Source organism: Callorhinus ursinus, unplaced genomic scaffold (genome assembly GCF_003265705.2).
Source record: "Callorhinus ursinus isolate GAN/ISIS: 27379988/994484 unplaced genomic scaffold, GSC_fseal_2.0 scaffold8, whole genome shotgun sequence".
In the NCBI taxonomy this organism is placed as follows: domain Eukaryota; kingdom Metazoa; phylum Chordata; class Mammalia; order Carnivora; family Otariidae; genus Callorhinus; species Callorhinus ursinus.
The window spans coordinates 2,424,049-2,445,741 of NW_027397070.1; the positions used below are offsets into that span (position 1 = coordinate 2,424,049).

The 21,693-nt window shown below is 53.0% G+C and overlaps 3 protein-coding genes across 8 annotated transcripts; all 3 read left to right on the forward strand.

The window, feature by feature from the left end:
* The first annotated feature begins 2,948 nt into the window (after positions 1–2,948).
* Positions 2,949–11,360, forward strand: DCAF11 (DDB1 and CUL4 associated factor 11). Of its 6 annotated transcripts, none has more exons than XM_025870293.2 (15): positions 2,949–3,146; positions 4,165–4,371; positions 5,279–5,406; positions 5,628–5,755; positions 6,032–6,096; positions 6,411–6,511; positions 6,737–6,883; positions 7,097–7,151; positions 7,509–7,577; positions 7,938–7,995; positions 8,101–8,286; positions 8,723–8,876; positions 9,286–9,438; positions 10,294–10,400; positions 10,501–11,360. In XM_025870293.2, exons 2-15 carry the CDS (start codon positions 4,217–4,219, stop codon positions 10,633–10,635), a joined length of 1,641 nt encoding a protein of 546 aa, XP_025726078.1. In that variant the 5' UTR covers positions 2,949–3,146; positions 4,165–4,216; the 3' UTR covers positions 10,636–11,360. The 6 variants fall into 6 exon arrangements, with proteins under 6 accessions (XP_025726078.1, XP_025726076.1, XP_073751081.1 ...); XM_025870291.2 differs by having other exon boundaries at positions 2,950–3,146; positions 4,004–4,371; XM_073894980.1 differs by lacking the exon at positions 2,949–3,146 and adding an exon at positions 3,414–3,539 and having other exon boundaries at positions 4,004–4,371.
* A 1,942-nt stretch (positions 11,361–13,302) lies between these two features.
* FITM1 (fat storage inducing transmembrane protein 1) lies at positions 13,303–16,667 on the forward strand. Its single transcript, XM_025870295.2, has 2 exons — positions 13,303–15,646; positions 16,030–16,667. The coding sequence occupies exons 1-2, from the start codon at positions 15,381–15,383 to the stop codon at positions 16,640–16,642; spliced, it is 879 nt and encodes a 292-aa protein (XP_025726080.1). The 5' UTR covers positions 13,303–15,380; the 3' UTR covers positions 16,643–16,667.
* Positions 16,668–18,863: 2,196 nt separating this feature from the next.
* PSME1 (proteasome activator subunit 1) lies at positions 18,864–21,684 on the forward strand. Its single transcript, XM_025870285.2, has 11 exons — positions 18,864–19,021; positions 19,680–19,712; positions 19,854–19,916; positions 20,032–20,142; positions 20,231–20,276; positions 20,391–20,488; positions 20,741–20,809; positions 20,895–20,962; positions 21,070–21,124; positions 21,202–21,288; positions 21,457–21,684. Exons 1-11 carry the CDS (start codon positions 18,983–18,985, stop codon positions 21,535–21,537), a joined length of 750 nt encoding a protein of 249 aa, XP_025726070.1. The 5' UTR covers positions 18,864–18,982; the 3' UTR covers positions 21,538–21,684.
* The last annotated feature ends 9 nt before the right edge of the window (positions 21,685–21,693 follow it).

Sequence of the window (21,693 nt, forward strand, 5' to 3'; positions counted from 1 at the left end):
CGGAGGCAGGTCAGACAGTCGACTAGCTGACGTTTACTTAGCAATCACTAGAACAGGTCCTAAAATGGGTGCAAAAGGTAGAAAAGCTCTTTGTGGCTTTAAGTGGCTTCAAGTGTAGCTGGGAAAAGCATAAGCTGCCCAAATGAAAAGCACTTTACAAAATGTCACCAAGCAACATGCCAAATTTCAAAATCATGACAGGGAAGGTCAATAGAGTTTCTCAAAATGACTTAATTATAATTATTTTAAAAGAAAAGCTATTTTCTTTCAAGGGAACACATAGTATATCCTAAGATATAAATGCTCATATACATTTAAAAAGTATTATAGGGGTGCCCGGGTGGCTCAGGTCATGCTTTGATCATACTATACCTTTGTCATTAGTTCATGCAAGGCCTTACCCATTTTATTATTTGTTTAATGACATGATGAACCTGGATTTTTTTAGACCTTTTGTTTTAAATATTTTATTTATTTATTTCGTTGAGAGAGAGACACAGAGAGAGAGGGAACACAAGCAGGGGAGTGGGAGAGGGAGAAGCAGGCTTCCCGCCGAGCAGGGAGCCCGATGTAGGGCTCGATCCCAGAACCCCGGGATCATGACCTGAGCTGAAGGCAGACACTTAACAACTGAGCCACCCAGATGCCCCTTTTTAGACCTTTTTAATGGGGAACTGAAACCATATTATTTTTGCATCCATTACAACATGCCACCAGAAGAACTGACCATCTTTTTACAAAAACCTACCGGGGCGCCTGGGTGCCTCAATTGTTGGGCGTCTGCCTTCGGCTCGGGTCGTGATCCCAGAGTCCTGGGATCGAGCCCTGCATCAGGCTCCCTGCTCGGCGGGAAGCCTCCTTCTCCCTCTCCCACTCCCCCTGCTTGTGCTCTCTCTCACTGTGTCTCTCTCTGTCAAATAAATAAAATCTTAAAAATAATAGTAATAAAATGAAAATGAAAAACCTACCAACGAAACTTGCACAGTTTCCCATGGCATAAAAATAGAAGACTGCATCATTCTAATGATACGTCTGTGTCTACCATATGGACCGTAATTTATATAATCAATGTCCTCCTGTACTGTAGTATATTGGGCCTATTTGTTTCCAGTGTTTTACTATTATCACTAATTGCTATGCTGAACATAAATCTTAAGGCTAGATTTAGCATATAGGTCCCAGACAGATTCCTGGAAGTGGCACCACTGGGTCATAAGGGAGTCCACCGACAGAGACAAAGTTTCCCCCAGATAAGAAATTCTCCTGGGGGGGGTGCCTGGGTGGCTCAGTTGGTTAAGCGACTGCCTTCGGTCATGATCCTGGAGTCCCGGTATCGAGTCCCGCATCGGGCTCCCTGCTCAGCGGGGATCTGCTTCTCCCTCTGACCTTCCTCCCTCTCATGCTCTCTCTCTACCATTCTCTCTCTCTCTCAATAAATAAATAAAAATCTTAAAAAAAAAAAAAAGAAAGAAAGAAATTCTCCTGGGAAGGTGCAAAGGTGGAAACAGCACAGACTTTATGAGCATATTTGCTTGGCAGAAGTAACATAAAATGAGGCTGATAAAAAAAAATAGACAACCAGGTTTGGAAGTTTGTATTTGAAACAATAACAATACTGAAAACCACTTGTAGGTTAAAAACTAAATGCTATTGGAGAAAAATATTTCCAGCAGATCAACTAGGAAAGGCAAGAAGTAATGAAAATATGATTTTGGGTGGTGACGGTGAAAACAACTTCAACTAATTAAAGAATCTATAAGACTCGAAAAACTGTATTTAAAGGGCAAACAGGAGGGAAAGATTTTGTTTGTTTGTTTTAATGATTTCAGATTTTCCAGGCTGGATAACCCAGAAACCACAGAATCCTAAGGTCTCAATAAATGTCACAGGGAAACTGACAGTAAGTTACCTGACCATGAGAGGTGGGTGACCAGCAGAACCGACTACATAATTAGTAGAGCCCAGAGCAAGATGAAAATGCGGGGTGCTGGTTCAAATATTAAGAATTTCATACGGCGGGCGCCTGGGTGGCTCAGTTGGTTAAGCGACTGCCTTCGGCTCATGTCATGACCCTGGAGTCCCGGGATCGGGTCCCGCATCGGGCTCCCTGCTCAGCAGGGAGTCTGCTTCTCCCTCTGACCCTCCCCCCTCTCATGTGCTCTCTCTCTCAAATAAATAAAATCTTTAAAAAAAAAAAAAGAATTTCATACGGCGATAGCAGGACATTAAACCAAACATTGGGTCCGTCTAAGCGCAGAGCCCTGCACAGATCGCACGCCCGTATGAGGCCGGCTGTACTGACCAGAGACGATAAGCTCCGCTCTAGGTATCTGGAGACCAAGAAGCGCCCCGGTCTGACCACACCCTCGCCCTCCCAGGGAGGGTGAGCGGCAGGAGGGCCCAGGGGAACTATGCGCCCTCGCACCCATCCCTGATCTTAGAGGGCCCCTGGGAGAGCTCGCAACACTTCTAAGAGTGTGGACTGGAGGCGCCGAGGTGCCTTTGCACCAGGGCTTTTGCACTCGGCGCGGCGAGGTCACTCGACCTCTAGCCTAGGAGAGGATCCCGAGACGTGGCAAGACCCGGCCTTGGACTCAGCGGGTTACTCATAAACCCGGAGGAGGGGTACGAGGCGGCACTCGTGCACTCCCCGGACAAGTGGCCCGAAGCTAAGAGGCCCGCCACAGACCGAGGGTCTAGGGAAGGTCTGCAAATCCCGGAGAGCGGAGGGGAGTTAAGGACAACAGACGGAACCGGAAAGGCCCCTAAAGACCCTGCGTGTATTAGGGAGCGTCTGCAAAGACCGCAGAGGGAATCCAGGGGTCATCTAAAAAGTTGCCAAAGCAGCCAAGGAGTGGTCTAGAAAGGGCAGCCTCCACAAAACAAGGCTTCCGGAAGCTAAACCCGGAAGGGAGGGTGTGGAGGACTGGATCCCCATCTGTGACGTGAACACACCCCAAAGGCGCCGGTCATCCCTTAGGGCAGGACCGACAGAAGCTGCAGCCAGCAAAATAAAGGAAGGCTGAAGCCGGGGGGCGGGGGGAGGAGGAGAAAGAGAGGCCCTTAGAGATCGTCTGGAAATTGCGAAGCCAAAAGATCTTGAGGGGCCGACAGGAAATTGCATCCTTCGCTAAAGACACCTCCAGGTAGCGAACCACCAATTTCTTTTGTAAGCCCCACCCCTCACGCATTAAGCGTAGTTTTGTTGTCTCTGATTCAGGAAACAGCCGGTTCCCCACTTACTCCTCCCAACTGGGAGCGAACGCCCCTCCTTGGTCGCGCGCTTTCTCCTTCCCTCCCATCCCTCACGCACTTTCTCCCGCCCACCTGTCTATCACTGTGCTCAGCTGTCCAGTTAGCGGGCCAAGGGGGCGGGGCCGTCAGAGGCAACGCGTGACGTCCGCAGTCCTCCGGCCGGGAAGCCAGGAGATGCGTGACGAAGGAGGCGCGTGACGGAGGAGAGGTTGGCCAGCGCTGCGGCCTCCGTCGGTGTAAACAAGGCCTCGCGCCGCTGCGGGTCCTGCGACCGCTCCTGGCTGGTGGGTGGTCTCGCGCGGGGTAGTAACCGCCGACTTCAGTGGGAGGGGCTTCTGGGCTTCCTCCCTGCCTCCCCCACTTGGCGTACACACCCCCGGCACACCACGTGGGCGTGAGGCGAGAAAGGAGGGGGTGTTAGGCCGAATTCTAACTTCATTGGTTGTCGCTGCTGCCGGCTTCCGCAAAGGAGCGCTCTGATTGGTCGGTAACGGGGGGCGTCGGGGGGTCGCAGAGCCCTAAGGCTTCTGATTGGCTAGATAAGATAAGCTAATGAGGCGCTTTCTTCCGCGAGGGGTTTTGATTGGTCGGCCAGAGAGGTTACCTGGGAATTCACCCACCCACCCCTCCAGGGACTTTGATAGGTGAGTTTGAGGTAGAAAACTGAGAAATTCCTCTTGAAAGGATTCTCATTGGTGAACTAGGGTAGCGCCCTAAGCTTCACTCTGATTTTTTTTTTGCTTCACAGGATTGGGGAAGGTTTGTGTTCCTGAAGCCTTGGGAGTTGTCACAGGCTACAGAGAAGGGATTTCAGTCTCTAGGAAGGGTCGCACTCCAAGAGATAGCTACCGCTCTATCTGGGGAGACCCTGGTGTTTCTAGAGCAGGTTTTGCTTTCACCAAACCCAAGGAGGTGACAGGAGGAGTCCCTGCACAGGACCTAATGATGCTGTGACCAGAAGATGGGATCACGGAACAGCAGCAGTGCAGGAACTGGGTCCGGAGACCCCTCCGAGGGCTTGCCCCGAAGAGGGGCTAGCCTGCGTCGGAGCGAGGAAGAAGAAGAGGAGGATGAAGATGTGGATCTGGCCCAGGTACTGGCCTATCTCCTCCGCAGGTAACTTACCCTCCAGTGTGTCCCCACCAGGGACCACCACAGTCCCTTGATCCCAACTCCAGGCAGGGAGGTTACGGAGGATAGGGAATGGGATTAGCCCAGACCAGCTGTTCTTTTTGAGCTTCCGTTCTGGACACTCATGGCGCTCAGCTCAATACCCAATAAGAGCAGTTCTTAATTAGGGAGGGTCATGAAGACAATTTGCTTTTGTGTTTGAACGGACTGTTCAGGGGGGCCTCTCTAGCTAAGACTACACAAGTGTAATCTATTTCCCAAGTAAGTAAAAAAAAATGAAAACGTTACCCTGATGAAAAAGGCGTGATGTGAGGGGTAAGGAGAAGAGCTGGGGAGATGGGTGTTGAACTGTGGAGAAGTTACTGACATGTGATACGAAGCCATGTGGATTTACTTGAAAAACAAGTTTAAACTAACCTAACTCTAACCCTGTTCTTGAGGAAAGAATGCTTTGAGGAAAGTGACCACCACCCATAATTGACTGGAAAGGTGTGCCATTTGGCCCTGTTTCTTAGCTGTGACTCCTTGGGGAGAAGACAAGCCTGGGGATCCCTTTAGAATACTGTGTTCTATGCTGGACTCCTCAGGCAGAGGCTCAGAAGGAAGTGCTCTCAGAATATTTAGTCCTCTAGGAAGTCAACTGAGTAGGTCTGTCAGCCTCGATGGAATGTTGGTGTTCTCTACATCTGCTATAAGCATGAAAACTCATTTCCTACCATGTCTTATAGGAGACTGAAAATAACAGCCAAGGTCTAGTCAGCCTCATACTTCAAAATGGGGACATTATGAGGGTTTGAAGAGCAGGTAGTCGAAGAGCTGAATAGCCATTGACTCTGAATTTGGTTGGCTTGGGGAAGGGATCCTCCCTTTTATCATGGGCATCTCTCCACAGAGGCCAAGTGAGGTTGGTGCAGGGCGGAGGTGCAGCAAATTTACAACTCATCCAGGCCCTCTCGGACTCGGAGGAAGAGCATGACAGTGCCTGGGATGGTCGTCTTGGGGACCGATACAACCCACCCGGTAAGAGGAAAGGCAGACTGAGACCCTAACATTGGAAGACTTTCATTAAAAAACCCTTTTTCTATTTTTTGCAAGAACAGTAGGTGAAGTTGAAAGAAGGTGAGATAACTCAGGGAATGAGGGAGTCTCTGCAGCCCCAGTCTATTCAGCTGCGTAGCTGGCCGGGAGCACAGTTCTGGGGCTGAAAGACCTAGGGTGGAACTTCTCCTTGGTACTTACAGTGGATGCAACCCCTGACACCCGGGAGCTGGAATGCAATGAGATCAAGACCCAAGTGGAATTGGCCACAGGGCGGTTGGGGCTCAGGCGGGCAGCCCAGGACCACAGCTTTCCTCTGATGCTGCACCAGGTAAGCCTCTCCACCTCCAACCAGCCTGGCAGCAGGCCTCTTGAGGTAGCCAGAAGCTCTCCCTGCCCCAAAGGAGAGGAAAGTAAACCTTCCAAGGAAGCCTCAAGTGCTGGAGCTGGAGCGTGCTTAGCCAGCCGCATCGGCGTTTGGTGGGACTTATGAGTGTGTGCGGTGTCCGTTTCTGTAGCAAGAGCAATATCTTTGGAGGAGGGGGCTTGGTGCGGCTGAAGTGGCTGTCCGTTTCTGCTAGCAATATTCCCCAATCCCTTCCTTTAGAGAGAACGGGGCCTCTGCCACCGGGGAAGCTTCTCCCTTGGAGAACGGTCTCGAATGATGTCTCAGTGAGTATGGGGCCTGGTGGAGAGACTCTAAGGGCCAGATAGGTCTTATCCCTTAAATGTTGAAGGGACAGGTGTTAAGAGGATCCTCAGGGATATTAAAGTTAGGTTGAATGGGGTCGAAGCTTGAGAGGAAACAAACTGGAAAAGTGTAGAAATTGAGAGGACGATTGAATGAATGAAAGAGAAGGGATCGTATCCCAAGCCAAAAGGGAAGTCCATCCTTGTACTCACACCCAGCTCTGTTAGGATTCTGCTAACCGGGACGTTCCTCATCCTCTGCTCCCTTTACCTTCACTTTCCCTCTGCTTTCCCAGCTTCTTGCCCAACGATCTGGGCTTCACTGATACCTACTCTCAGAAGGCTTTCTGCGGCATCTACAGCAAAGATGGTCAGATCTTCATGTCTGCTTGCCAAGGTACCAGACCCTGGTCCTACAAAGTGCCCCAGAACAAGGAACATACCCCTGACGGAGGCTAGAAAGCCTCAGACCCAGGGAACTCAGACCCTGGGCTAGGGATGCTTAGCCAGAATACGTTTCCTATGATCAAGGGAAGATTCTACGTACAGAGGAAGCGAGGTCAGATCTAGAGAGGATGCAAGGAGAGGGTTCCCTAATTCTGCCTGATCCCCACTTACCCAGACCAGACGATCCGACTGTATGACTGCCGGTATGGCCGCTTTCATAAATTCAAGAGCATCAAGGCCCGGGACGTGGGTTGGAGCGTCCTGGATGTGGCCTTCACCCCTGATGGCAACCACTTCCTATACTCCAGCTGGTCTGATTACAGTGAGTATACCCCAGACTTCCACTGGCTCTCCAGCCCAGAACCTGAAGCCTCCAAATGCCCATGTCCTCTGTGCCAGGACTCCACGCCTTCTCCCGGGAAGATCACTCCCAGGGTCTGACACCCTTGCCCTTTGTTCCGTTTCTTGCCTAGCTTCACTTCCACCCTCCTTCCCCCAGCCCTGAAAGATATCTTGTTTCTCTTGCCTCTCTTAGTTCATATCTGCAACATCTACGGGGAGGGAGACACTCACACTGCCCTGGATCTAAGGTACTGGCTTCCCTCTTTGGGCAGACTCATCAGAAACTTCTCAAGGAAGCCTCTCCAGGAGCAAACCTCTTGAACTGGAACTCCTGCTTAGAGGGAAAAGTACACTGGTTGCAAGTGTCTCTGTGTGGATTCCTGGGAGGGAAGGCACCCATCTTTGTCAGCCAGAGGACCAGGGTAAAATAGATGGTTGCAGGATTATTTCGGGGTTCTCATGGAGGTGACTCACATTCTGGGATGTGTTGGCAGGACTTCTTTTTCCCCTCAGAAGTACGCCTTACAACCCTCATCCGATTCTGTGTAGATTAACGGAGGCTGAGGGAGGTCCACTTAATCCAGCTCCTTCTTTGCTCTTTTCAGGCCAGACGAGCGTCGCTTTGCAGTCTTTTCCATTGCTGTCTCCTCAGATGGACGAGAAGTGCTAGGAGGGTGAGTACAGTAGGGGATGTAGCCCTCAGTCAGTGAGCTAGGAGTTCTCCCGGAGACTAGCTCTGATCTCACAGAGACTGTACTGGACACTGCTATCCAGGCAGCTATGGAGAACAACCAGCCTTTTTCCAAGGTCAGCGTTTACAAACTGCTTCACCTCTTGCTCACCGTTTCCCCAGCATGAGAGGGAAGGTCTCAAATCTCCTTACAAACATACCTAACTTTTCTCCCACATCCTGTGTAAAAAGAGACCAGGGCTTGCCCCTCAGCGGGACTTTGCAACAGGGACTCTCCAGAGCATACGTAGCATTGGTCCTCTCAGTTCTGGCTCCAGGACCCTCTTTATGCCTTCCCTTTCAGGGCCAATGATGGCTGTCTCTATGTCTTTGATCGAGAACAGAACCGGCGTACCCTTCAGGTATTTGCTCCTGAGACTCAGAGCCTCTGCCTCCTGGTCCGTGGCCTATTAGAAGACCGAGAGAGAGAGAGAGGTCCTAGGTATTCTGGCTTCCTGCTTCCCTAGATTGAATCCCATGAGGATGATGTGAACGCAGTGGCCTTTGCTGACATAAGCTCCCAGATCCTGTTCTCTGGGGGTGATGATGCCATCTGCAAAGTGTGGGATCGACGCACCATGCGAGAGGACGACCCCAAGCCTGTGGGTGCACTGGCTGGACACCAGGATGGCATTACCTTCATTGACAGCAAGGTGGGCAGGGAAGCAGACCTGCACAGCCAGGTTACAGTTGTCCAGGAGCAGTCAAGGGGGCTGAGCGTGGGAACTTCCCAAGCTCCTTATTAGTTCAGGTTTGCAAGAGCTGGAGTTTAGGGAAAGGGCTTAAGCCAAGAAACATGAGATCCTTCTGTATTCATCAGTCCTCATGGATCAGGGCAAGGCTTTCTGTAGAAGGAAAGACAATTAATCCAGGATAGAATTGGAGGCCCAGCCAGTGCCCTGGGCAAAGAAGGGGAAACCTAGCCAGGGGGTGGGTTCTGTGGTAGAAAAACCTGTGGCGAGCTTGCGAAGAGGCAAGGTAAGTCAGAGGACTGGCATTCTTACCCCTCACCTGGAGAAGCAGACCTAGAGGGACAGACACCAGTGTTCACAAGCTCTGACACCTTGTTACCCATCTGGGGATTCACAGGGTGATGCCCGCTATCTCATCTCCAACTCCAAAGACCAGACCATCAAGCTCTGGGACATCCGACGCTTTTCTAGTCGGGAAGGCATGGAGGCCTCACGGCAGGCTGCCACACAGCAAAACTGGGACTACCGCTGGCAGCAGGTGCCCAAAAAAGGTGAGCGGAGAAGGGAGAATCCAAGATCCGGAGAGTAAAGAGTCAAGGGTGGCAGTTCAGATATCTGACCCCTGGTAAGGCCTGGCATGGGCACAGTGGATGTGACTGTAGCCTGGGGCCCTCCCCCCAACGCCCCCTCACCAGGCATTAACTCTGTGTTTGTCAAACGGTGGGGAGAGTCGGGGGTTCCCAGGGCTGGGGGCTGGGGATCACTCAGAACCAACTAAGACAAAAGTATTTCAGTATCTTCACAACCAGCAGAGCCGTTTTGGTGACTATTAGGTGGAGAAAGAGCCACCCATTGGGGATTGAAAAGGTGGCCATCGGTGAGCATCAATCTTTGCTCAGGACTAATGGTACAGGAGAATCCAGGCTCCCTAATCTAGGGCTCTTTGTGCATCCCTCCCAGCCTGGCGGAAACTGAAGCTCCCAGGGGACAGCTCCTTGATGACCTACCGGGGCCACGGGGTGCTGCACACCCTCATCCGCTGCCGATTCTCCCCCACCCATAGCACTGGCCAGCAGTTCATCTACAGCGGCTGCTCTACTGGCAAAGTGGTCGGTAAGGATCGTATCAGAACAGGGGCCTGGGAGGGGCAACAATGTGTCTCTGGCATTTCACCTGTAACCACCGGTGACCGCCTTAAAAATCCCAATGGTGACCAAGAGTGAAATTTAATTTAGCGTGGAGCAGGTTAGGCTTCAGCAGAGAAAGAGAAAACCTTGTATTCATCGGCATTTTAAATTAAGAAAGGGAACATAGAATTCTAGTCAGTAAATATAATAGATTGCCAGAAATACACACAGCTCTGTTTTGTAGCCAGTCAAGGAAAGAAGGAGCTGGCAGATGAAAGGTGGTGGGGCAGGGACAAAAAGACCGCAGCTCAGAGTAAAGGACGTGCGGCTGCTAAAGCAAGAAGTGTGTACAGAGACACAGAAACACACCTCCAGCTATAAAGAGCTTAAGCCAGTGCCATAGCTAGGGAGGCACCGGATGGAGCCCCGCTCGGAAAGAGAGAAAGATGCGCCCCCGTCCAGATGAGGAAGAGCAGGTTCAGACCTCTAAGCAGACAGCCCATTCGTTGTTCACTTTGGCGGGGCCTTCCATGTCTTGTGGGTTTCTTAGAAAACTGCCGTAAAGAGCTTTAAAACCACATTTATTCTTAACTGTAGGCCCTGTGACATTTAGCTAAGGGCCAGGCGGGGATACCCAAGCTCTGCTAGACCGCACACTCAACCCGAGGTAGGGGAAAAGGGAACAGAAACTGAGGAATGACAGCATCCTCTGGTGTGGTTGCTCCCCTGCAAAAGCGGGGAGGTGGCCTGAGAGGCAATAAGCAGTGCAGCTCAGGAACCATGAGGGGTGCTTAGAAGGTGTCCTGGCTGCCCCTTCTCCACTCTGGCCGTCCCTGGACAGTGTACGACCTCCTCAGCGGCCACATCGTGAAGAAGCTGACCAACCACAAGGCCTGTGTGCGTGACGTCAGCTGGCATCCTTTTGAGGAAAAGATCGTCAGCAGTTCGGTGAGGTTGCAAGGGGTGGGGCAGGGGAACCAGCGCGCGTCTGGGACTTTGACCCAGGCAGGGCAGCACCCCTGACTGCTTGCCCCCTTTTGCGCCGCAGTGGGATGGCAACCTGCGTCTGTGGCAGTACCGCCAGGCTGAGTACTTCCAGGACGACCTGCCAGAGTCTGAGGAACCCCCCCGCGCCCCTGCAGCAGTGCCCCACCCCTCTACAGCCTTTTCCTCACCCCAGTAGATCTGATCTCCAGCCCCGTCCACGGGTGAGCCTCCGACAAGCTCTCTGCCTCTTCCTGCCTTTCTCCCTTCTGGGAGACCTCTGGGGAGTCCCTGGCATTGGACAGGAAGACACACAAGCCCAGGCTTTTGGGCCCTCGCTGAGCCCTGGAAGATCGTCCCCAAGGGGCAGAGTGGTCTTCTCATGTGCTTACACCCAGTTGGCTTGGTTCTCTATCTCTGGCCAGAGTCCAGAGGACTGCTGTTGTCTGAGGTGTGGCCCTTTGTCAGCAGGAGAACTCTCTTGAGTGTTTTTAACCATGTGTGAATGTAAGTGTTAGCTCCTAGAGTAGATGTCAGGTCTGAACTGAGCTGTCAGCCGGGCCCATTGCCCTGGCCTGTGTGTTGAGGACTAGACTGGCCAATCAGAAGGCTAGGCGTCCTGGCCATTCTTCCAGAGGTCCTGAAGGCTAGAGCTCTGGCCTTTTCGGGGAAGGTGGGATGAGTAAGGCATGTCCTCAGCACCCTCCTGGGGTGGGAATTATGTTTTCTCCCTCTCTGTCTGGGTCTTTGGGGTGGGACAGGCTGTGGTGTGAGAGGCTCCATGTGGCCCCACACAGGGCAGGCCCTCCCTCCCAGACTGTTCCTTCATGCTGGAGGCCAGCAGCTTCAAGGAGAGATGTTGAAGTAGGACTCCTTCGTCCTCTCACTGGCTTTGGCTCCCTCAATAAATTCTGTGGGAACCTGGCTCAGTGTCTGTCTCTGTCTCTTTTTCCTATCTGAGGTCTTTCATCCTCTCCCTTCAAGAAAATAGTTTTGACAAAGCCTTCAGATAGCTTCTCTGTGGGGAAAAATCCCCCTTTGATGCCTCCAAGATGAAGAGAAAGACCAAAATCATTTGTTAACTGAGCTCTGCAACAGACAACTCCCTCACTGAACTTAGAAACTTGCAGCGAGTAGAAATCAAGATAGCAGGAAGTAAGCGCAGTTTAGATTAGAGCCTGGAACACCCACATCAGCTTTGTTCTGGGGATGGCCTTGGCGCGGGTCCGGTCTTTGAGAAGAAGCAGCCCAGAGCTGGAGAGAACCTGGTGGGCGCTCATGCGGGGCCCCATCTGGGTGCTTCATACCCAGGACCTCATCCACCCTCCCAGCCACACTTTGTACAGGTGAGGAAATAGCAGCGTGCCCAGGTCAGGCGACATGCCCCAGAGCAAAGCCATGGTGTGGTCAGTAGGGGAGTTGGTCGGGCTTCACATGGGCTCTGATCGCTCCGTCCCCATGACATTTCATTATCCCTAATGCAATTTTCAAACCAGGATGCACACCTCCAGGGGTTCTCAAAGACACAGCAAGGGGTAAAAGGGATACCTCTTTCACCGCAAAACAGTTAGTTTTAAAAAAATAGATTGCCCAGCTGCCCAGCCTACACGTGTTCTCTTTCCTCTGCTCTGCCTCATGTGAAACCATCATGCCAGTCTCCCTGCCCACCAGCCCGCCTTGTTCCCCTTCTGCCACTTCAACCCAGACATGCCACCCACCTCACCCAGAACCTGTATTACCTCCAGGGTGCCAAAATTAGAAGCACATTAAAATTGTTAACATCCTCAAAGCCTCTTTTATATATTTTTTAAGATTTTTATTTACTTATTTGTCAGGGGGAGAGAGAGAGAGCACGCACAAGCAGAGGGAATGGCAGACGGAGAAGCAGACTCCCCGCTGAGCAGGGAGCCCAATGCGGGGCTCCATCCCAGGTCCCTGAGATCAGGACCTGAGCTGAAGGCAGAACTCTAACTGACTGAGTCACCCAGGCGCCCCTCAAAGCCTCCTTTAATCAAGGCCCCAAGTACCATCCATTTTTCTCATTAAGAGTTGCATTTCCAATACAATTTGAGTTTATTATTAATTATCACAATGTGTGAAATCTTTGCTATACTAATTATATATTTTGTACTACTAACAATTATTATGAGAACTCTATCCGGAAGAAGAATGTTTTAACTTCTAGGGCCTTATGATCACAGGAAATACTTAAAAATTAAGTTTCAGGGTCACCTGGGTGGCTCAGTCAATTAAGCAGCCAACTCTTGGTTTGGGCTCAGGTCATGATCTCCCAGGAGTCTTCTTGGGATACTCTCACTCTCCCTCTGCCCCTCCCCCTGCTTGTGTGCTTGCCCTCTCTCTCTAAGATAAATGGGTAAATCGTTAAAAAAAAAAATTAAGTTTCGGGGCACCTAGGTGGCTCAGTTGTTAAGCGTCTGCCTTCTGCTCCTGTCATGATCCCAGTATCCTGGGATCGAGCCCCACATTGGGCTCCCTGCTCCCTGCTCCTCAGGAAGCCTGCTTCTCCCGTTCCCATACTCCCCCTGCTTGTGTTCCCTCTCTTGCTGTGTCTCTCTCTGTCAAATAAATAAAATCTTATAATATAATAATAAAATATAATCTTGTAATAAAAAAATAAAAATTAAGTTTCAAATTATATACATTTTTTTGGCAGAGAAGTGTGATCAACAAAATGTTCAGGTATAAAAACATTAGGATAACTTGTATGGGGGAAGTCTAATGGAAATATACTTTCTGACTATTAAGATCTTGTCACTTTTTTTTTTTTAAAGATTTTATTTATTTATTTGACAGAGAAGGACACAGCAAGAGAGGGAACACAAGCAGGGGGAGTGGGAGAGGGAGAAGCAGGCTTCCTGCGGAGCAGGGAGCCCGATGTGGGGCTCCATCCCAGGACGTTGGGACCATGACCTGAGCCGAAGGCAGTCGCTTAACCGACTGAGCCACCCAGGCGCCCCTTGTCACGTTTTCAAAATGGAAAATGGTAAGATACATAATCACTGTAGTATTTAGATTCCATTGGATATATTTAAAAGAAAGAGAGAGAGAGAATGCATTGGAAATTATGTCCTGTGCAACTATTTAAAATTACAATGAAAAATTTTTTGTCGGGCGCCTGGATGGCTCAGTCAGTTGAGCGTCTGCCTTTGGCTCAGGTCATGATCCTGGGGTCCTGGGATCCAGCCTGCTCAGCAGGGAATCTGCTTCTCCCTCTCCTTCTGCCCCTCCCTGCTACTCATGCTCTCTCTTTCTCTCAAATAAAGGAATAAAATCTTTAAAAAAATTTTTTTGTCAAAGATGTGTGAGGGGTTCTATAGGTCTTCCTGTTAGGGTCCGTGAGCAGGAACTATGTTGAAGTATGGGCTTTAGGATCTGGAAGGAACCTGATTGATTAATCCCTCTTGATTGGTTTATGGATGTGGGCACTGAGGACCAAGGAGGATTAGTTGATTTTCCCAAAGTCACACAATTCAGACCCCAGGTGTACTTGCTTGCTCATTCCTTTCACTACTTCGTGGGCCTCCACTGTACTCTGAAATCCCACCACCAGTTCTGAGGAATGAGGAAGGATGACAAAAAAGGATCTCAGAACAGTTATTGAATAACAGGGACATCCCTTGGGTAGGTTGCTCTCCGCCTTGTGGCTCCAGCCCCAGGGGTCAGGCTGGGAGGCCAGTGTGAGACTTGGGACCCAGGGCAACTGGTTGGAGGACACAAGCTCAGGTTTTGATGGGCTCCAAGCTGGGGATTTTCCTTGTCGGGTCACCCCCACCCCCACCCGCATCACGTGGCCGTGAGCCTAATCTTTGGGGTCCTGAAAAATCCAGCCTGGGCCACCACCATCTCTCATACAATACACCTTCCACAGGACACTTGAATTTCTTTTTTTTTTTTTTTTAAGATTTTATTTATTTGACAGAGCGAGTGTACGCATAGGAAGGGGGAGTGGCAGAGGCACTTTTTTTTTTCTGGTTTCTGCTAGCATTTATTTGAGAAAATTTACACAAAAATCCCCAATCCAACATTTACAAGTGAATCCCCACTGAGCAGGGAGCCCGATGTGAGACTCGATCCCAGGACCCTGGGATCATGATCTGAGCAGACACTTAACCAACTGAGCCACCCAGGCGCCCCAGGACACATGAATTTCATCTCTTGGCCGTCATGATAACCATACCAAAGAATGGTCCCATCTTAGATCTGATGTCTTGTGCATTGCATAACCACCATGGTTTACATAGGGCCAGACGAGCCACTCAGAGTCCCTCACACCAGACAGGGGCTGGGGCTGGGTCAAGCCCTACGGTCATGGTGCACCCAAGTGGATACCCCTGTTGGTGTGCTCCCCACAGCCTAACTTGGACATGGCGCCATGCACAGTCATCTTGCGCATCCTGCAGTGGTGGGCTCTTGTGCTCAGAATTTAGGAGAGGGGTTGGATCACACTGATGATGAGGCAGACACAGATTTTTTTTTAAATGGTTTCCAAGGTTTGGTTAGTTTGAATCTCTGTGACCCCTGATTTCCCTGCGGAGCAAACATGGTCAGGTTGGGGTGGGGTGGGGGTGACTGGTTGACCAGACAGACGGGCAGGCCCAGGCAGGCTGTGGACAAAACACTGAACCGCAGGCCTGGGCCTCCAACATGAACTAGAATATGGTTGGAGCTGGGGACACAGGACGAAAAGGAAAGGACATAGGCCACTGTCAGGACACACAACCAAAGCTAGGACCCTGCTGACGTGGCAGCCCTCTGCCCTGGCCCCTACTGCCCCCCGCCCCTCTCCCCCGCCTGCCAGCTGCCACCAGGGCTCTGCCCTGTGTCTGCCACACCTGTCACTGCCCGTCCTTGTCCGGGGGGGGCCCCATCAGCCCCTCCTCAGCTACCCAGCAGAGCAAGCGGGTAGTGGGGAGGGGAGGGAACATGGAGCGGGGGCCGGTGGTGGGGGCAGGGCTGGGGGCCGGGGCCCGAATCCAGGCACTGCTGGGCTGCCTGGTCAGGGTGCTGCTCTGGGTGGCCTCTGCCTTGCTGTACTTTGGAAGTGAACAGGCCGCCCGCCTCCTGGGCAGCCCCTGCTTACGGCGCCTCTACCATGCCTGGTTGGCAGCAGTGGTCATCTTTGGGCCCCTTCTGCAGTTCCATGTCAACCCTCGGACTATTTTCGCCAGCCACGGCAACTTCTTCAACATGTGAGTCCACTGGAGGCTGTGGGCGCTGGCTCCCTGCACTCTGGGATCCGAGCTCCCTCCTCCAGGTTTCTGTCGTGCTGCCAGTCTGGACGCTAAAAATAGGCTAAGAGGTTGAGGAGAAACTGGGAGGAGGGGGAGGGGAACAGAGTCCTGGGGTCCAGGGGAAATCAGGAGCAGGGCTGAAGAGGAACTATGGCTCTCGAAGGCTGAATGGGCCTCTAAGGAGACAGCAAGGTTTAAGTGGCTGGGGAGGAAGGGGGAGGAAAGGGAACCAGTGAGGATATGTAGGGCAGGGGACAGAGCAGGGATGGGAACACAGATGGGGTGGAAGATGGGGCACAGGCGGGTCTCAGTAGCTAGCCTCCCTTCTTCTGTGCCCACAGAAAGTTTGTGAATTCGGCATGGGGCTGGACATGCACCTTCCTGGGGGGCTTCGTGCTGCTGGTGGTGTTCCTGGCTACGCGGCGTGTGGCCGTGACCGCCCGGCACCTGAGCCGGCTGGTGGTGGGGGCAGCCGTGTGGCGGGGGGCCGGCCGGGCCTTCCTGCTCATCGAGGACCTGACCGGCTCCTGCTTCGAGCCTCTGCCCCAAGGCCTGCTGCTGCACGAGCTTCCTGACCGCCGCAGCTGCCTGGCAGCTGGCCACCAGTGGCGGGGCTACACCGTCTCCTCCCACACCTTCCTGCTCACCTTCTGCTGCCTGCTCATGGCCGAGGAAGCCGCAGTGTTCGCCAAGTATCTGGCCCACGGGCTGCCAGCCGGGGCCCCCCTCCGCCTGGTCTTCCTGCTCAACGTGCTGCTGCTGGGCCTCTGGAACTTCTTGCTGCTCTGTACCGTCATCTATTTCCATCAGTACACCCACAAGGTGGTGGGTGCCGCGGTGGGCACCTTTGCCTGGTACCTCACCTATGGCAGCTGGTATCATCAGCCCTGGTCTCCAGGGAGCCCAGGCCACGGGCTCTTTCCTCGGCCCCACTCCAGCCGCAAGCATAACTGAAAGAAATAAAGGCAAACCTGGCCTACCTCGGGCTCTGCTCATCATTTGGTTGGGGGGACTCAGAAAGGGTGGGAAGGGTAAGAAGGGAATCAGGCAGTCTCTCGTGTGTCCCTCAGCCATTCTTTGCTTGTTCTCCATCTTTCCTGCTGTCCTTTCAAGTCTCCCAGTCCTTGCAGACTTCAAGCTCTCTGGGGGGCTCGGATGTCAAGGACCCGCATGCTAGAGCAGGTAAGAGTGCCCGTCCGTATGGGCAGCACTCCTGCTGAGCAGATGCTTTGTCTCCAGCCTGGTTGGTTGTTTTTTTCTGCCTCCTTCACTGAATTCCCCCTTCCACCTTCCTTACGGGCCTGCCTGTCTGGGCACATTTCCTTAATAGGTATTTATTGAGCCAAGCATAGTTCCATGCCTTGTGAATAAGGAAGACAAGGTTTCTGCTGTTTGGGGGCTGATGGGTTAATGGGGGAAGCAGATGAGAAACTCACAAAGAACAGCAAACACTTCTCTTGTGCTTACTATGTTTCAGGCAGCGTTCTCAGTGTCTCTAAGCTCTTCCTATAAATCAAGACATTAAGCCCTCATAACAACACCACCACTATCAGGTGGGTTTGGTAACGTTTCTACTGTACAGTTGTGAAAACTGAGGCACAGAGGTTAAGTGACTTGTTCACAGCTAGTAGATATCAAAGCCAGGATTATAAACCCAGGCAATAAGGGTCCATTTTGCTCTAAACCGAGGACCAGCAACTACAGCCCTCCTATGGCCAGATTTTGTATGGCCTGAGAGTTAAGAAAGGTTTTTACATTTTTTTTAAAAGATTTTATTTATTTATTTGAGAGAGAGAGAGTGAGAGAGAGTATGAGAGGGAAGAGGGTCAGAGGGAGAAGCAGACTCCCCGCCGAGCAGGGAGCCCGATGTGGGACTCGGTCCCGGGACTCCAGGATCATGACCTGAGCCGAAGGCAGCCGCTTAACCAACTGAGCCACCCAGGCGCCCTGGTTTTTACATTTTTAATGATTGGAAAAAAAAAAAAGAATATATCATGGTATGTGAAAATGACACAGAATTCAAATTCCAGTGTCCATAGAGAAAGTTTTACTGGAACCTGGCCCTGCTAATTCATTTAGGTATGGCTGTTTACCTGCTCTAAGGGCAGAGTTGAGTAGTTACTATGGACACCATATGGCCCACGAGAGCCTAAAATGTTTACTATCTGGCCTTTTACAGAAAAAGTTTGCCAACCCCTGGTCTAAACCACACTATCCCCCCAAAATAAACTGGCTAATATCAGAGAGCTCCAGTGCTATGAATGTACTACAACAGGCTGGTTTGTAATAGAGACTTGGCAGGGAGGTACTTTATAAAGGATGATGGAGAGAGTTCCCTCTGGAGAGGTGATATTTAAGCTGAGAACCTAAGCTGAGAACCTAATGACAACCCGAGGCAGGGAAAGGGTGTGTCAGGCAAAGGGATCGGTAAGGCCAAAGTACCTGGGACAGGAATGAATGTGACATCGGGTTTAAGCAACAATGGAAGGCCCAGCTATTTGCAAGTGTAAGGGAAGGGGGAAAGCATGGAAGGTGAGGTTGCAGAACAGGTGCCAGGCAAGCCAGGCAAGCCTTCTGGGCCAGGAAAGCCCTTTAGATTTCATTCTAAGGTCAACAGGAAACTGAGAAAGAGCTTTAAGCCAGACAGAGGTCTGTGTGGAGAGTATAGGTGGGTTGTAGTCCACAACATGGGTCAGGAGGGAGCTGACCCGCGCCTGGGTTGGAGTGGTGACAGCGTCTGAATGTCACCACATGGGTCAGACGATGCCCGTGGAGCCAGGGCTAGGGAAGGGAGGCCAGAAAAGATGGAAGAGCGCCAGATAAGGCTTATCACCGTCCCAAGCCGAACAGGGACAGAAGAGAACCAGAGGAGTCTGGAGGCCGGGAGATGGGAGGCGGGCCCTGGCCGGGTGGCCGACCTATGGGCTCCGGGAGGCGGGGAGGCGGGCCCGCGGTGCGTGGGGAGGCTAGCAGTAGGCTGGGAGACCGAAGGCGGGAAGCGAGGAGGCGGGGAGAGAGAGGCAGGGCTTCGGGAGCAGGGCGGGGAGGGGGAGGCAGGCTGGGACCCGCAGCCCGGCGGAGGAGGCGGTGGCAGCGCTCCTTTCGGCCTCCAGGGGGAGCCCGGCCGCGGCTGCCGCCCTCCGCCCACTCCTCTCCGGCGCTGGCCCCGCCCCCTCCAGTACCTCGGCTCCCCGGCTACCCAGGAAGGCCGTGCGGGTGGCAAGCGCTGCTTTCGCTTTCTCTTCCCGGTACACACTCTGCTTCTCGTGCGGCGCTAGGCCCCCCGCCCCGGCCATGGCCACGCTTAGGGTCCAGCCTGAAGCCCAAGCCAAGGTGAGCGCTGCGGGTTCGAGGAGGGGCCCATTAGGGAGGCGTGGCTCCGAAAGGCTGCAGGCGTCCGTGACCCGCCCCGCCCCCCCCCCCCCCCCCCCCCCCCCCCGGCCCCAATCGCGGGTCGGGGTAGTGGTCAATCGGAGCCCACGTGAGCCTCGGTGCCAGGAGCACCTGCGCCCTGGCCGGGGGAGACAGGCGAGGTCCGCGTGCCGGGAGAGGCCAGGCGGTCGAGGTTCAGCGGGGTGCGGTGAAGCGGAGAGCTGGCGTGGAGGGGAAGTCCACTGGCGCGGGGCCCGAGGCCACACACAGACGGGGTGCCGGAGCTGCCCCGCCACCTCATGGCCTTTCCCACGGGAGGGCCCCCGGCCCACTCCACAGGGTGCGCTGTCCCTGCCCCAGTCGCAGAGGCTCTTACACCCCTTCTTGTACAGCCCAGGAGACCCGAGGGATCTGTACTCACTTGGATCATTCTCCCTTCACCGCCAGGAATGTTCTCATCCCCCAAATCCAGCCCCACGGGGATTCACTTCACTCTCCCCAACCCCACGGGATGCATTCCACCCTTCCCCAGGTCAGGCCCTACACAGCCCTAAGGGAACAGTCCTCATATAAACTGGCCATAAAGCCAGGTGTGTGAAGGGCTGCCTGTGTCCCACAGGTGGACGTGTTCCGTGAAGACCTGTGTACCAAGGTAAGACCTGCCCCATCAACACCCCACTCCTACCTAACTCCCAGGGCTCAACCCTTCCCTGCTGGGCAGTGGCAGCCCTGCTTCACTGCCGGGAAGAACATGTGATTCTGACCCCCATCTTCCCCCACCCCCACCGCACAGACAGAGAACCTGCTGGGGAGCTACTTCCCCAAGAAGATTTCTGAGTTGGATGCATTTTTAAAGGTACTGGGGGCAGCAGAAAGCTAGAGAGTAGGGGTCAAGGGGGCAGTCTGGGGAGCCATGAGAGTGAGGCGAGAGGGATGCCTTTGCCTCTAGCTCTCCTCCCACCCTGCACCAGGAGCCGGCTCTCAACGAAGCCGACCTGAGCAATCTGAAGGCCCCGTTGGACATCCCAGTGCCTGATCCAGTCAAGGAGAAAGAGAAAGAGGAACGGAAGAAACAGCAGGAGGCAAGCCGGGAAGAGCTGGGAGGAGGGACCCAATCATGGGAAAAATCAACCTTAGGCCTGACTGCCAAGAGCCCCTCTCTCCCTGCAGAAGGAAGACAAAGATGAAAAGAAGAAAGGGGAAGACGAAGACAAAGGTACCACCATGAATGGACTTGAGTCTCACCTCCTAGGAGCTCTTCCCCAGGGATTGCTCTTCCCTGCCCTCACACAGTCCCAGCCTGGTGACTGACCCGTTGCCCACTGCCTAGGTCCTCCCTGTGGCCCAGTGAACTGCAATGAGAAGATCGTGGTCCTCCTTCAGCGTCTAAAGCCTGAGATCAAGGATGTCATTGAGCAGCTCAACCTGGTGAGCCCTCCCACTCCCACCCCCAGGCTTCAGACCTAACCCTTTGTCCTCCTTCGTCCCCGTCAGGTAGGGCTTAGCACCAGCTGGGTCTCAGCAGGAGAGAGCACAGCAAATGAAGCCAGAATTGTAGGCCCTGGGGCTTGGGACAGACTTGGCATACCTCCCCCCGATTGTGGGCAGGGAAGCAGAGGCCAGGAACCTGGGAAGTAGGCTGGGAGCTGCTGTGGCTTTGATGCCTTTCCCTCCTCCCAGGTCACCACCTGGTTGCAGCTGCAGATACCTCGGATTGAGGATGGGAACAATTTCGGAGTGGCTGTCCAGGTGAGAGTGCTACCCCACTCCTCTGCCCTCCTTACTGCTCCAGTCCATGCTGCTTTCCACTTTCCCCCTTGCATTCTTTCCCCAGGAGAAGGTGTTTGAGCTCATGACCACCCTTCACACCAAGCTGGAAGGCTTCCACACTCAAATCTCCAAGTGAGTGACTGCCCACCTACACCTGCATGCACACTCCGCCTTCGCCTTGGACAGAGGCCTGGGCTCCCTCTTCCTTCTCCCACTCCATACTCTTCTACTTCCTACAGGTATTTCTCTGAACGGGGCGATGCTGTGACCAAAGCAGCCAAGCAGCCCCACGTGGTAGGTGAGGCCCAAGTCAGGGTGCATGGTGGGGGAAGGACACATCTGAAGTCAGACCTGACCCAAGTCTCCCACAGGGTGATTATCGGCAGCTGGTGCACGAGCTGGATGAGGCAGAGTACCGAGACATCCGGTTGATGGTCATGGAGATCCGCAACGCTTATGTGAGGAAGCAAGGGGGTGGGGGACAGAGGCAGCTTTCCTAGGCCACCTACTCCCTGAAAGGCTGGGGGTGAAGGGTCACAGAACTTAGCCTCTCCGTAAGGCTAGAAATGGGGCACAGGAGCCACTGGGGGCCTGTGACTGACCCCCACTCCTCTCTGGCCCTGTAGGCTGTGTTATATGACATCATCTTGAAGAACTTCGAGAAGCTTAAGAAGCCCAGGGGAGAAACAAAAGGAATGATCTATTGAGAACCTTCTCTCATTCCGTAATGGGTCCAGCAGAGACCTTCCTATCTTTTACAGAGGACTCCAGACTTTCCCCAACTTCAGCCTGTTGAGGTTTCTCCCTCCCCTTGCCTCCCAGGCACAATAAATAGTCATACTATTGTCCTTCAACCCAAGTCT

What these genes read in the sequence shown, in the direction of transcription:
- DCAF11 (XM_025870293.2), top strand. Translation starts at nt 4,217, where the DNA reads ATGGGATCACGGAACAGCAGCAGTGCAGGAACTGGGTCCGGAGACCCC. An exon ending in CTGGCCTATCTCCTCCGCAG is followed by an intron (nt 4,372 to 5,278) that starts GTAACTTACCCT and finishes ATCTCTCCACAG; the next exon opens with AGGCCAAGTGAGGTTGGTGC. An exon ending in CTCCAGCTGGTCTGATTACA is followed by an intron (nt 6,884 to 7,096) that starts GTGAGTATACCC and finishes TGCCTCTCTTAG; the next exon opens with TTCATATCTGCAACATCTAC.
- FITM1 (XM_025870295.2), top strand. Translation starts at nt 15,381, where the DNA reads ATGGAGCGGGGGCCGGTGGTGGGGGCAGGGCTGGGGGCCGGGGCCCGA. An exon ending in CACGGCAACTTCTTCAACAT is followed by an intron (nt 15,647 to 16,029) that starts GTGAGTCCACTG and finishes CTGTGCCCACAG; the next exon opens with AAAGTTTGTGAATTCGGCAT.
- PSME1 (XM_025870285.2), top strand. Translation starts at nt 18,983, where the DNA reads ATGGCCACGCTTAGGGTCCAGCCTGAAGCCCAAGCCAAG. An exon ending in ATTTCGGAGTGGCTGTCCAG is followed by an intron (nt 20,810 to 20,894) that starts GTGAGAGTGCTA and finishes TTCTTTCCCCAG; the next exon opens with GAGAAGGTGTTTGAGCTCAT. An exon ending in CAGCCAAGCAGCCCCACGTG is followed by an intron (nt 21,125 to 21,201) that starts GTAGGTGAGGCC and finishes AGTCTCCCACAG; the next exon opens with GGTGATTATCGGCAGCTGGT.